The 13,637-nt window shown below is 42.1% G+C and overlaps 1 protein-coding gene across 7 annotated transcripts in view; it reads left to right on the top strand.

The window, feature by feature from the left end:
- Window positions 1-4,671, top strand: part of APPL1 (adaptor protein, phosphotyrosine interacting with PH domain and leucine zipper 1) — a 32,161-nt gene extending 27,490 nt beyond the window's left edge. For 4 of the 7 annotated variants that reach the window (XM_036331836.1, XM_036331834.1, XM_036331835.1 and 1 more), the window contains 6 exons: window positions 125-299; window positions 396-432; window positions 1,469-1,615; window positions 2,188-2,238; window positions 2,524-2,613; window positions 3,687-4,639. In XM_036331836.1, coding sequence (XP_036187729.1) covers window positions 125-299; window positions 396-432; window positions 1,469-1,615; window positions 2,188-2,238; window positions 2,524-2,613; window positions 3,687-3,833 — 647 coding nt within the window. In that variant the 3' untranslated portion in view covers window positions 3,834-4,639. Of the gene's footprint in view, window positions 1-124; window positions 300-395; window positions 433-1,468; window positions 1,616-2,187; window positions 2,239-2,523; window positions 2,614-3,686 lie in introns of all 7 variants that reach the window. The other 3 variants (XM_036331830.1, XM_036331837.1, XM_036331831.1) reach the window with 2 other exon arrangements.
- The last annotated feature ends 8,966 nt before the right edge of the window (window positions 4,672-13,637 follow it).

The following is a 13,637-nucleotide window of genomic DNA, read 5'->3' as shown; positions in this document are numbered from 1 at the left end:
TTCTCCTGTAACTTGAACACTATAGTTAGGAGCTAGAAAATCCAAAAGGAGGCAGTATATTTTAATTCTTTAGGTAAAGAAATGTGGGATTTAAAAATACATAATATACCTTGTTCTGTTGTAGATTCTATTCTTCATCAGTTATTTATTGTCCGATTCCTTGGTTCTATGGAGGTGAAATCAGATGACAATCCAGATGTTGTTTATGAAACAATGCGCCAAATCTTAGCTGCCCGGGCCATCCATAACATCTTTCGTATGACAGAATCGCATTTATTAGTCACTTGTGATTGTTTAAAGTAAGTAGTAACCTCTCCCTCAAAAAACTCTAGGAAAAATGTATATATAATTCCAGCCTAATTAAAATTTGTTCAAATTTTTTATTATTATTATAGGTTAATTGATCCACAGACACAAGTTACAAGGCTCACGGTGAGTTCTATATGTTTAAAGCATTAAGTCTCTTTGGGCATAAATACACCTTTTACATCTTTATAACAATCCTGATTCTCTATATTCAGATATGGTAGTATCAACTACAATTGGTCTTTAAAAGGCTGTTATAATTAAGTCATTAGCTATCTCTCCTAAAATGTTACAATTGAACGTTCCATGTAACACAAAGAATCAGTGCAATTTGGTGTGATACGTAGTGTTTATCCCTTAGCTAGGGAGTATATATCACTAAAGAAACGAATGGTAGGTTTGCCCTGGCTAGGTAGCTCAGTTGGTCAGAGCATCGTCCCGACAAGCCAAGGTTGCAGGTTCTGTCCCTGGTCAGGGTATGTACAAGAAGCAACCAATATACAAGAATGTATAAATAAGTGGAACAACAAATTGATGTTTCTTTCTTCCTCCCCTCCCCATCTCTCTCCCTCTTTCTCACTAAATTAGTAAGTTTTTTTTTATTGAAAAGAAAATAATAATAGGAATTAAAAGGGGAACATGATTGAGTTTATTTTATAATAAAGTATGTGCTTTTATGTATTCATTTCATAATATAAACCACTTTTGTTATTTGAATATGACTTTATAAAATGTGTTATGACTAATAAAACAAATTCAGTATTCAACAGCCTCTTATTCTGCCTGGAAAACCAAACCAAATATGATATTCTTTATTCTTGGATTACCTTTCTGTTAAAAAAAATTGGCTTTGCTGTTTTATTTAGGATATTTTTATAACAGCCTAAGTTTGTTATATATAAGAGTGCTATTGTAGCCCATCTGGCATGGCTTCAGTGGTTGAGCATCAACCTATGAACCAGGAGGTCACATACCTGGGTTGCGGGCTCGATTCCCAGTGTGGGGTATGCAGGGGGAATCTCCCATCATTGATATTTCTCTCTCCCCCTCTCCCTTTCTCCCCGAAATCAATAAAAATATATTTTAAGAAAATTAAAAAAAAAGAGTACTATTGTAATGGCTTGAAAAATCTCATGTTTGCCTCTGATGTTTTCTGTGGCAGTTTCCATTACCTAGTGTAGTTTTATATGCTACACACCAGGAAAATAAGAGGCTTTTTGGATTTGTTCTTCGGACATCTGGAGGGAGAAGTGAAAGTCATCTGTCATCTGTCTGCTATATATTTGAATCAAACAACGAGGGGGAAAAGGTACCTGACTTTTCAAAATGTGTCTCTGTTGTGAAATGCATATCATAATTAAAGTTCTTACTAAGATTTCTGGAAAACTTAGACTTTGCCTAGTTCAGCTGAGTTGCTTGACTAAAGCCTGTTGCTCTGAAGAGAGCTGAGCTAATGTATTGGGCCTTCTTAATTCTTTAGACCTATATCTTTCTAGCCATTGATAGCTAGTGCAATCTTCTGACCTCATTAATTTATCCTGGGAATGCAATATATTCCCATAACCAGCTATTTTCAGATGTCTTCAGCTTAGAGTAGCATCAGCAGCCTCTTATTCTTTGCAGACCTTACTATTTCAGTCATGAATTTGAGATAATAAGAAGTGTACTATGTTAAACAGGTGACAGCCAGTAGTTGAAACACACAGACTGAAGAAAACAAAAGTCTTGGTTTGGGGCTTGGAACATTTTAAAATCAGCCTTTTTTTGAAGCAGTGTATTATAATGAGTTATAAAACTAGTTACATTCGCCATTTGGATACTTGAAATTATTAAATTTGATAGGAGAACTGCTTAACTTTTTTCTACTTTTCCCCCTTTTAGATTTGTGATTCTGTTGGACTGGCAAAACAGATAGCTTTACATGCGGAACTGGTAAGAATCCAAGACACTTAATTATCCAAGAATGTTAACTAATGTAAGGCAAGATTTTTCATAATGACAAAATGATTTTGCTAAATAAGGTTAACATTGGATACTATTGCTGATTTGGTATTTAGAATTTGGGTAAATGGCTAACATAGCATGCAAATTTTTGGTGTGCTTTCTCATATACATGTAGAAAATAATTTGAAAGGTTACAAAGAATATTAATTGAAAAGTCTAAAACTTAAAGTTCTTTCATACTTAATTCATTAGTTGTATTCATCTGTTCTTTAGGATCGTAGGGCATCAGAAAAACAAAAAGAAATAGAGAGAGTAAAAGAGAAGCAACAGAAAGAACTCAGTAAACAAAAACAAATTGAAAAGGTATGCAGTCCTAATATCTGGATCTTCTCTGTGATTTTTGTAAAGAATTTCCTTAATTCAGCACTGACTTCATTCCAAATGAAGGTTTGTTTCTGCTTGCTCAGCTACTTCATAACCAGAGGACTCATAGCATAGCAGAAAAGGATGACATCTGTCTTCTGATATGATCTTTACATTATAGTTATACTGACATGTAGAGTAACTTGCCATTTAGCAAACATATCTGAACTTTCATGTTTCCATATTCCAGTGAAGGTTGTCTCTGGCAAAGCAGGTCTTTTGAGAGGCTGTGTCATATAGACTTAACTGCCATTGCTAAAATCCACGGTGGCCTCTAGGAGTGTGTGTGTGTGTGTGTGTGTGTGTGTGTGTGTGTGTGTGTATAGTGTATAAATACACACATATATATATTTTAATGTTACCAGGAGTGTCAAATCATTGTCTGTCCAATAGAATAATTTTAAGCTAGACAAATTTTAGAACAAAATCTGGAGAATACATTAGCTATGTGATATAAGAGATTGAAAAAGCCAGTTATGGGGTGTGGCATTGACAGCAGTGGAAAAGATAACTGGGATATTTAATGAGAACAGATCAGCAGGAATTGTCAGCGGAGTGATGTATGGACAAAGGAGAGGGAAGTGGCAAAGATGACACTGAAGTCAAGGCTTCTTGGGTAGATTAGGCTAAAGGAGGATGACAACTGGTTTAGCAAGATAAACAAAGCTGGAGAAGAGGGCGCAAAGAGGGAAGGGGAAGGGATGTGCGGTGATGCATTATGAGTGTTTTACTGTGGAGTATAGCGGTAATGATGTCCTGAATTTGGTTATTGACCATAATAATGGAGAACACAGAAATGTGTGTGGCTTTTATAGGATTTATAGAATGGAACCAGAATTCACTTTGGTGCTGCATTTGTTGTTGTAGCCTTTCTTCTCAGTAAGTTGCCAGAATTATGAATTATTTTACGACAGAAGGATTGAAGTGATTCTCAAGTATGTACTTTAACTGCATAGTTTTCCATTCGATTGCAAACAGTTAACTTATATTTTCTTTTCTGTCTTTTCCACTAGGACTTAGAAGAACAAAGTCGGTTGATAGCTGCTTCCAGTAGACCAAACCAAGCCAGTAGTGAGGGGCAGTTTGTTGTCCTTAGCAGTAGCCAGTCAGAAGAGAGTGATTTGGGAGAAGAAGGAAAGAAGAGAGAGTCAGAAGCATAAACTTATCCTTGCTTTTGGTTGATAATTCTCCCCTTCAAATTTATTTACAATTTCTGTGGTGAAATGACTCAAGGTAACAACTATGTTGAAATATCATGGAGGAGACTAAAGTTTATATTGGCTTGTTTGTTTTAACTTCATTTAAAAAAATAAGTTGACCTTGATGACTTAGGTTTGCATTGATTTCTTTTCCTCAAAAATAATATGCTATGCAGTAACATCAAATTCCATATGTCTAAAAGAAACCTGTTCATCTCCCTAAAGTAGATTGCTGAGGAATTACACTTGCTCAAGCCTTTTCCCCTTTAAGTTGTGAATTTATTGTAACTGGCTATCACCGTAAGAAATCATTTATTCTTCAGCTTCACATATTCATGGTTACACTCCCCCTCTTTCATTAAGAACATTTTGTTGGTGGCACGCTCTCCCTCCCAGGACCACCGCTGCACCTTTCCCTTCTGAACCCTCTTGTTCCCCCATAGGCACACATTTCCTAAACTCTAAGGAACCCCACGAGACTTGTAACCTGGGAGTATGGGCAGTGGCATCCCAGGCTAACCCCTGAACCTGTCCCAAGGTCCCCCTTTCTCTGACTTTCCAGTGAGCTGACAGCCCCACCTGGGCTCACTTCTTTCACTGTGACTTTTATTTCTCAGTGAGTCTACACAGCCCTGCCGAGGCTCTCCCCTGTTACTTCTGTCCTAAGCCCTTCCTGTTTCACTGTCCCCAGCTTTAATAAACGTACTCTCAAAATCCAAAAAAAAAAAAAAAAAAAATAATTCTGTTGGTAGTGAGGAAGCTTTTGACTGATTAGGTTCAACACTCTTTATACAGAGAATTCTACAAGTTTGCAAATATTTTAACAATATTAAATGTGCAATAGAACTTTTATAAAATAATTAGAAAAGACATTTTAGACTTAAGGTTTTAAATTGTGGCAGTGGTACTACTGTTGATGCAGGGCACTTTCTTGGATTGCTCACATTTCTCTGATGTACTACACCCAGTGCCATTGGGAAAGAAGCTTAAGTGTCAGTTCAATTACTGTTACAGCCCGGGGCATTTTATTATCACAGACTTAGTTCTCAGGTTGGTACTTGAATAATTGCTGCAGAGCAGTAATGGTTAAAATAAGATTTTGGAATTTATAAAAAGGGATTTTTGTTGTTGTTGTTGAAGTACATTTTAGATTAGGATTTAACATGTAAAGATATTGTTAAAGGATAATACATTGTATTTTCTGCATTGAGTGAGATACTTTTTATTGAAAATCAAGTGACATTTCAAAAGAAGTTCTATAACAATTATGCTTTCTGCTTAAAGTAAAAATTCCCAGAGATTAACTTAGAAAATGTAGTCTTCTAAATTTCAGATTGATACCCATAGTATTTTCATAATCCCATGTTTTGATAACATACTGATCACTGCTTTATATCCACAAAGGCAAATAACTAATATATGAGAATAGGATAAGTTGCACTAATTATTGTAAATACGTATATTCTTCAAATGAGTGAAATATCTCATTCCATGAAAGACTGAAAAGGAATTGAATGCTTGGAATAGGAGGGTTGACCAAGGAAGGATCTTTAGCATGGTGTTAAGGTTAAAATGACATTTCTCTACTGCCTACTTCTATGTCAACAACTGATTTTTTTTCTTTACTCAGATTTTTAACATTGCTGATAGAAATTATGTTCCTGTGTTTCATATGTAAAAGTGTATGTAGACAAGTTATATTGAATGAACTATTTTACAGTTATACATTTAAAATTTTCAAGAGATCAGCCACTAAGACTAATTTTAATTTTTTTAATTTTTATTTATTTTTAGTTGATTTTTTAGAGCAAGAGGAAGGGAGAGGGATAGAGAAATAGAAACATAAATGAGAGAAACTTCATTGATTGGCTGCCTCCTGCATGCTTCTTACTGGGAATCGAGCCTGCAACTTGAGCATATGCCCTGATGGGAGGTGGGGGGGATTGAACCAGTGACCTCTTGGTTCCTGGTCGACGCTCAAGCACTGAGCCACACCGGCCAGGTAAGACTAATTTTACAAGGGAAAAAAGCCTTTTGTTTTTTTATGTACAGTTAATCTTTAGTTCTGAATTAGAAATGACATTTATTTAGTTCTCACAATATAGTGTGACTGTTCACACTTTATGTACACTGTTTTCTGTACGAATGGGATAGGTGTTTATATATAAGATCATGATACTCTTTTATCCATGTGCCAAATGGGAATAATGATTACTTGACAATCATTGTGAAGCCTTATGTTACCAAAACATTTAGTAAAAAATAAAAAAGTAAAAATTTATGGGTTACTTTTTGAAAAAAGTATTTTTTGTGCTTACTAAAAAAAATGCTTTCAGAATAGCTTGTGTATTGTTCTTTTATAGAAGGTAAATTTTCTTCTGTGGTCAGCACTTGATTAGTCTTGCAAGTCATGCTTTTGGGACCTTTTTGAGAATTAGTAAGCGTTCTGTTTAAGTCTTTTGTTTATACTATGAAGTTGTCAACTCACTTAGCTCAGATGAACTTTGTCACCCAACAAGGGAAGTGGTCAGCATTAGGAGGCAGTTTTACTAGGCTAGTGTTTTACCTGGTAGCGACATGCTGACCTTTGTTAGCACTCTAGTCATTGGGGTAGAGTTAAGGGTACTGGAAGGCATAGGGATGCTGGACAGACTTATAGTTCCTTTTAAGTTACATTTTGATAGGAATTTCCACAATCACAACCTGTCCATAAGTCAGACTAAAGCACATTCCAGCGCCCAACAGAAGTTATGTGTGGGTTTAACAATTTTAGATGATTCACCTTCTATTCCATTACTAGGACTGTATAAACTATTCCATTACTGCTGATATTTAAGCATCAACTTTAATAAACTCTTTTTGATTAAAGAAGACTGCCCAAGGGTTTCTGTGTAATGTTAAAATTTATCTTAGTTACCCTTTGAAATCCCTTGTAGGTTTGGGATGCTTTGGTGTTAATTGAATTAGATTTTGGGATTTCTTACTCAGATTCAAACTTATACTTAATGTTTTGTGTTTTTTCTTCTTTTTAAGAAATTAACCAAACATTCTTTAAAAGGAAAAAAATTAAGTCTACCTAATTTTGCTATGTATTCTGCTACCTATATGAATAGTCCTTTTGTACCAGTGGTAATGAAGTCAATAGATAGGAAACAAGTTATTCCTTCTCCCTTTTAAAATGTTCAAAACTTGCTAATAAGGGACTGAAACTATTACCTTAAACAGGATCCCCAAAGCCATTGTAGTTTTTGCCATGTCTACAATGATTACTTTGTGATTAATTTCAAAAGAATTCTCAGCCTCTACAGTCTAGGTAGATTTATTTTACCTTTATGCTTGTGCATAATATTCTATGTAATATATAATCATGAGTGGTAAAGGTATCAGAGTTAATTTTGACTTATATATAGGAACTTGAAGTATTTAAAATTTAAATCTTATAAATGCTGACAGACCCTAAGGACCCATGTATTATATAAAACCTTCTGCCACCTGAATTAATAAAGTGAAAATATTAACATTGGTTTTGACAACAACCTCCTAGCATTCAAACTGTACTTTAAATTTTCAAACACACTGACTGTAGCAAGACTTTCATTTTATTACTTGCAAGTTTGGTTTTCTTTCATGAGATTTTCTTCTTCTACATTAAAAAGTAATATATAAAAATTTGAAACTGGAACTATATTATACTTTTTAACCAATCTCTTGCGGCTATACTGATATGTAATTCAGTTAATATAAGAACTAAGTTTTTAATCTCATTAACATGAGATAAAATTATAACTAATATGTAAAACTGCTTTATATATTTGTAGTGTAAGTGAATTGATTAATTCTTATTTCACTGATGCTATTAATCATGCAGCACTGAATTCATGCTACATTTTCCTTTAGAATTGGATTTGAAGAACTCAATGTAATTGTGGTATACATGTGGGTTGGAGAACTTACTTTTTCATTTTGTCAAAACAGATATTCTCTGACAAGGCTTCAGGAACTATGCTGTTAGGAGATTTTTAATGTATAATAAAGTCCATAATTTTTGTACCATCATTTTTGTACGAAATATTTGAACATGTTCTGAATTTTATTTCTCCGAGTAATTTCAAATGATGCTTTACATCTAGCCCCATTGCAATTCCCTAACAGCTAAAATGAAAAAAAAAACTTGTCACTCATTGAAAAGTAATGCTAATTCTTCACTAGTGACTTGTTTATCTTTTAGAAAAATAAAGAGACTTCTTAGTAGTTATCCTGGACATGTTACAGACAGTGTGACTATGTATACTTTCTATGTGTGGTTCTATTCAAAGAAGTTCCTATTGTTTATAGGGGCAGGTTATTGTGTACACCAGCTTAAGTGTTGTAGTTGTAATATTATTGCATATTCATCCCATGTGCTCTTTAGAGTTTCCTGTAGCATTTACCAAGTTCTTTTCTGCTACTGGGAGTTTCTGTTCTTGTTTTGAATTTTATAAAATGTATATACACTTTTAGAAAGTCCAGGGGGATGGATGGAATTAACTTTAGAATTATGATATAGGTGTATGTATCTCCTAAATATCTATCCTATCTAATAATAGCCAAACATGGTAATTGACTGAACCTTTGCTATGCCTCCCATCGGCTAATCAGTGAGATATGCAAATTAACTGCCAACAAAGATGGCGGATAATTTGCATACTGCAGGCAGGGCGGGACAGCACGAGCCACCTGCGCAAGCCTCTATCCAGGCACCTGTGGGCGATGCCAGAAGCTGCTTGCCTGCCGCCCGGGACCGGATCTGATCCCGGGCCGCAGGCACGCCGGCCCCGCAAGCCCCAGGAGCCGCCTGCCTGCTGCCCAGGACCCAATTTGGTCCTGGGCCGCTGGCGGGCCCTGGAAGCCCCAGAAGCTGCCAGATATGGCAGTAACTATCAGTAAGCACTCTGAAAGTCAGTGGCATAAATGCACCAATTAAAAGACAGATTATGAGGGTGAATCAAAAACGAAACCCACTTTAAATATAAAGACACATCGATTAAAAGTAAATGAATTAAGCTGCAGCCTGTTTTGCTCAGTGGATAGAGCATTAGCCCTTGGACTGATAGGTCCCAGGTTTGATTCCAGTCAAGGGCATGTACCTCAGTTGCTGGCTTGATCCCCAGTCCCTATCAGAGCATGTGCAGGAGGCAACCAATCAATGTGTCTCTCCCTTTCCCTTCTCTCTCTCTAAAATTCAATGGAAAAATGTCCTTGGGTGAAGAGTAACAAAAACAAAGTAAATGGGTTAAGTAACATTAAAGAGATTATAAGAAAAATATATTCCAAATTTTGTTAGTTGTATAATGGTTATGTTTAAATTATTAACACCTAAGAAATTGGGTGAAGGGTACATATAATATGCTGTAGTATTTTAAAGGTTTTTTACATGTATGAGATTATTTGAAATTAAAATATTAAAAAATTAAAAATTAATAAAATGTTAATTGAAGTGTATATGCATTACATGAAAAATCTCCTAATTGCTTCTAGCATAATTTATTAAATTGTGCTAAAATTTACAAGGGTTCAATTAAAAAATCTTAATTCTGAATGATATAATAGAAAATATATAATAGTGCAGTTATAAGCACTTATCTGAAAATAAAAATTTAAAGAAGTGAATTTAAAGAAGGGATTAGCCAAAGAAAATATATGCACAACCCATGGACACAGACAACAGTATGGTGATGGCCAGAGAGAAGTGGGGGGCAACAGCTGGGTAGAGGGGGCAAAAGGGGGGAAATAGGGACACCCTATATAATCTACACTAATAAAAGAGAAAAATGGTAATTGGCGTATGACCGATACCCTTTTCATTGGCTAATCAGCAAGATATGCAAATTAACTGCCAACTAAGATGGCAGTTAACCGCCAACAAAGATGGCGGCTAATTTGCATATTGCAGGCAGTTTGGTACAGCACCATCTGAGAGCGGGTTGGGGGTGTGAGTGCCAGCAGTCTCCCGAGACCCGATCCCGCCCGCAGACCCGGAAGTGGGCCAGTGGGGTGGCTGCGGCATCCGCCCGCACTCACGCCCTCAACCTGCTCTTCAGATCCATCTTTTATGTGGTTATTTCTGCTTTTTTCTTGGACAATTGGAAAACCTGCCTGTTCCCCACAGCCGCTGCCCCTCCCCCCGCACCCCATCTCTCCACGCTCTATGGGCTCATCTTAGGGACCCCTCCACCCTCCTGCGTGCTCACCCCGTGGCGGGAGGACGAGGACCTGGCCACCTCTGTGTCCAGGTCACCAGGTCGAACACGGGCGAGGTGTCCCAGCGGGCGACCTGCAGGCCCCGGGGCTCCGAGCGGGAAGTCGAGGCTGAGGGAAGAGAGGGCCCCACCCCCAGGGGGTCCTGTGGGAGATGCTCCAGGTCAGGGCCGCCCAGGAAGGAGGAGCCCCCTGCAGGTGACCCCCACCTACAGGAGTGGCGGGCGCTCACCTGTCTTGGAAAGCCTTTGTCGGGTCTGGGGCACTCGCCAGGTGCCGGTTGGTCCCACTGTCGCCCCGGCCGGCCGGGCTGAGGCGCCCAGGATGGAGGAGACCTCCTGCGTGAGTTTAGGACTTGCCGAGGCGGGTGAGCACTGTTCTCGGAGCCGGCCGGAGCCAGGTCTGCGTCCTGTTTGCAGAGCCGCTCCTGGGCCCCGAGTGGGGAGGGGTCCCAGACGACTCTGGATAAAGTTGTCAGGACCACGTCCCGGCGGCGGGGGCCTCGCCCTGCGCAGTCCACCACCTGAGCCTAGGCCCCGGGGTCCACACCCCCAATCACCAGCTTGGACACCCCCCATCGATGCATTTTCAATCCAGCAACACCCCGAGCCAGGCCAGGAGGGCTCAGCCACTGCAGGCCGCTTGGCAGCTTCTGGTGGCCCCGGAAACAGTGGAAATAGTGCCGTGAGCCCGTCTGGGTACCAGCGTGTGGCCGTGGCGTGGGTGACTGTGACATGTACCCGCATGTTTATCCGTGTTCCGTGCTGCATGTGCCATTAAATGTGCGATGAAGCACGTGCGGGGCAGAGCGGGAGATCGTGGGGAGCTGGGAGTTCCCTGCCCAGGCCTAATGCCTTGGCCAGAAGCGTTAGGCCTAGGCAGGGGCGGAGCCTGCAACTGCGGGGAGCTGGGGGTCCCCTGCCCAGGCCTGACACCTCTGCCGGAGGCCTCAGGCCTGGGCAAGGGGCCGATCTCATGATTGGCGATCGGAGGGTGATGAAGGTCAACTCCTCTGGCCGAGGCATCAGGCCTGGGCGGGGGGCGGAGCCAGCAATCGGAGGGGGCTGGGGGTCCCCTGCCCAGGCCTGATGCCTGGGCCAGAGGCATCAGGCCTGGGTGGGGGGCGGAGCCGGGGATTGGGGGGATATGATGGTCCCCTTGCCCAGGCCTGAAGCCTGAGTCAGAGGCGTCAGGCTTGAGTGGGGGGTGGAGCAAGCGATCAGAGGGAGATGGGGGTCCCCTGCCCAGGCATGATTCCTGGGCCAGAGGCATCAGGCCTGGGCGGGGGTCAGAACCAGTGATCAGGGTGAGATGGGGGTCCCCTGTCCAAGCCTGACACCTCTGGCAGAGGTGTCAGGCCTGGGCAAAGGGCCGATCAGGCGATCGGAGGGTGATGGGGGTCGATGCCTCTGGCCGAGGCATCAGGCCTGGCAAGGGCGGAGCCGGTGATGGGGGGGAGAAGGAGGGTCCCCTGCCCAGGCCTGAATCCTGGGCCAGAGGCATCAGGCCTGGGCCAGGGGCAGAGCCAGCAATCAGAGGGGTCTGGGGGTCCCCTGCCCAGGCCTGACACTCCCAGTATGTGAGAGGGGGCAGGCTGGGCTGAGGGACATTCCCCCCCCCCCCGACCCAGTGCACGAATTTCGTGCACTGGGCCCCTAGTAATAATAATAATAATAAAAGGATAATATGCAAATTGACTGAATGGCAGAATGGCTGGTTGCTATGATGCGCACTGGCCACCAGGGGGCAGACACTCAATGCAGGAGCTGCCCCTTGGTGGTCAGTGCACTTCCATATGGGGAGTGCCACTCAGCCAGAAGCTGGCTCATGGCTGGCCAGCGCAGTGGTAGTGGCAGGAGCCTTTCCCACCTCCGTGGCAGCACTAAGAATGTCCAACTAATGGTTTAGGCCCGATACCTTGGGGGCCTAAGCCTTTAGTTGGACATCCCCCAAGGGCTCCCTGGCTGCCAGAAGGATGTCTGACTGCAAGCTTAGGCCTGATCCCCCGGGGAGTGGGCCCAAGTCAACAGGTGGACATTCCCCCAAGGGGTCCTGGATTGCAACTGGTCGCAGGCCAGGTTGAGGGACCCCACCACCCCGAGTGCACAGATTTTTGTGCACCGGGCCTCTAATATATATATATATGGCTAATGTGCAAAGTGTCCCTGCGGGAGTTCAACCGGGAGACCAGGAGTTCAGTCGCTCGCCATGACATGCACTGACCACCAGAGGGTGGCATGGAACAAAGGAAGGCCCCGGCTGGCAGCCGGAAGGCCCTGATTGCTGGCCAGGCCTAGGGACACTAACCAATGCATGAATTTTGTGCACTGGGCCTCTCGTATTTGTATATTGACATACATATAATTCACCAGTCACTTATAAACAGACTAGAGACCCAGTGCACAAAAATTTGTGCATGGGGGGGGGGTTTCCCTCAGCCCGGCCTGTGCCCTCTCGCAGTCTGGGACCCCTCGGGGGATGACCACTTGCTGCCTTAGGCCTGCTCGCTGGGGGATTGGGTCTAAGCTGGCAATCAGACATCCCTCTGGCAGCCCGGGAGCCCTCGGGGGATGTCCATTTGCCATTGGAGAGCAGGCCTAAGCTGCAGTCTGACATCCTTAGCGCTGCTGAGGAGGCAGGAGAGGCTCCCACCACCACTGCTGTACTGACAGCCATCAGCCTGGCTTGTGGCTGAGCAGAACTCCCCCTGTGGGAGCACACTGACCACCAGGGGGCAGCTCCTGCATTGAGCGTCTGCCCCCAGTGGTCAGTGTGTGTCATAGTGACCACTCATTCCCAGTTTTTCTGCTGTTAGGGTCAGTTTGCATATTACCTTTTTATTATATAGGATAGAGGCCGGCTGGTTTGCCCTTCAGGGTGGGGGTCCCCACTGGGGTGCCACTGGGGTGCCTGGCCAGCCTGGGTGAGGGGCTGATGGCTGTTTTCAGGCTGGCCAAGCCTCCCCAGGGACAGAAGCTCCCAGCCTCTCCTTTTTTTTTCTTTTTTTTTCTGGGATTTATTTACCTTCTATAATTGAAACTTTGTAGCCTGGAGTGGAGCTTAGAGCCAGCCAGGGCTTGGCTCCCTCCATCACCAGGGGCAACCCAAGGCTCCAGCTCAGTGGCCACGGCTGGCTGAAAGCAGGTATCTGGGGTTTATTTACCTTATATAATTGAAACTTTGTTGCTTTGAGTGTAGCTTAGAGCCGGCAGGGGCAGGCGGGGAACCTTGGCTTCCTCCTCACTGGAGCAAGCAAGCCTCCTGCTTGTTCCAGTTCCATGGCTGCCGGCCACCATCTTTGTTGGCAGTTAATTTGACTATCTTGCTGATTAGCCCATGGGAGGTGTAGTGAAGGTATGGTCAATTACCATGTTTGTCTATTACATAAGATACTACAATTTGATTTAAAATAATCTATTTATGCCAGCTAGTTTTGCAATTTTCGAGAAACTGTATTATTAAAAAAAAAATTAAGTCGGTGCTTACTCAAATAGTCTATATAGCCATGAATCCCCACATGAGAAAGAA

This window comes from Myotis myotis, unplaced genomic scaffold, assembly GCF_014108235.1.
Source record: "Myotis myotis isolate mMyoMyo1 unplaced genomic scaffold, mMyoMyo1.p scaffold_m19_p_13, whole genome shotgun sequence".
Classification (NCBI taxonomy): domain Eukaryota; kingdom Metazoa; phylum Chordata; class Mammalia; order Chiroptera; family Vespertilionidae; genus Myotis; species Myotis myotis.
This window is presented reverse-complemented; position numbering and strand designations above follow the sequence as displayed.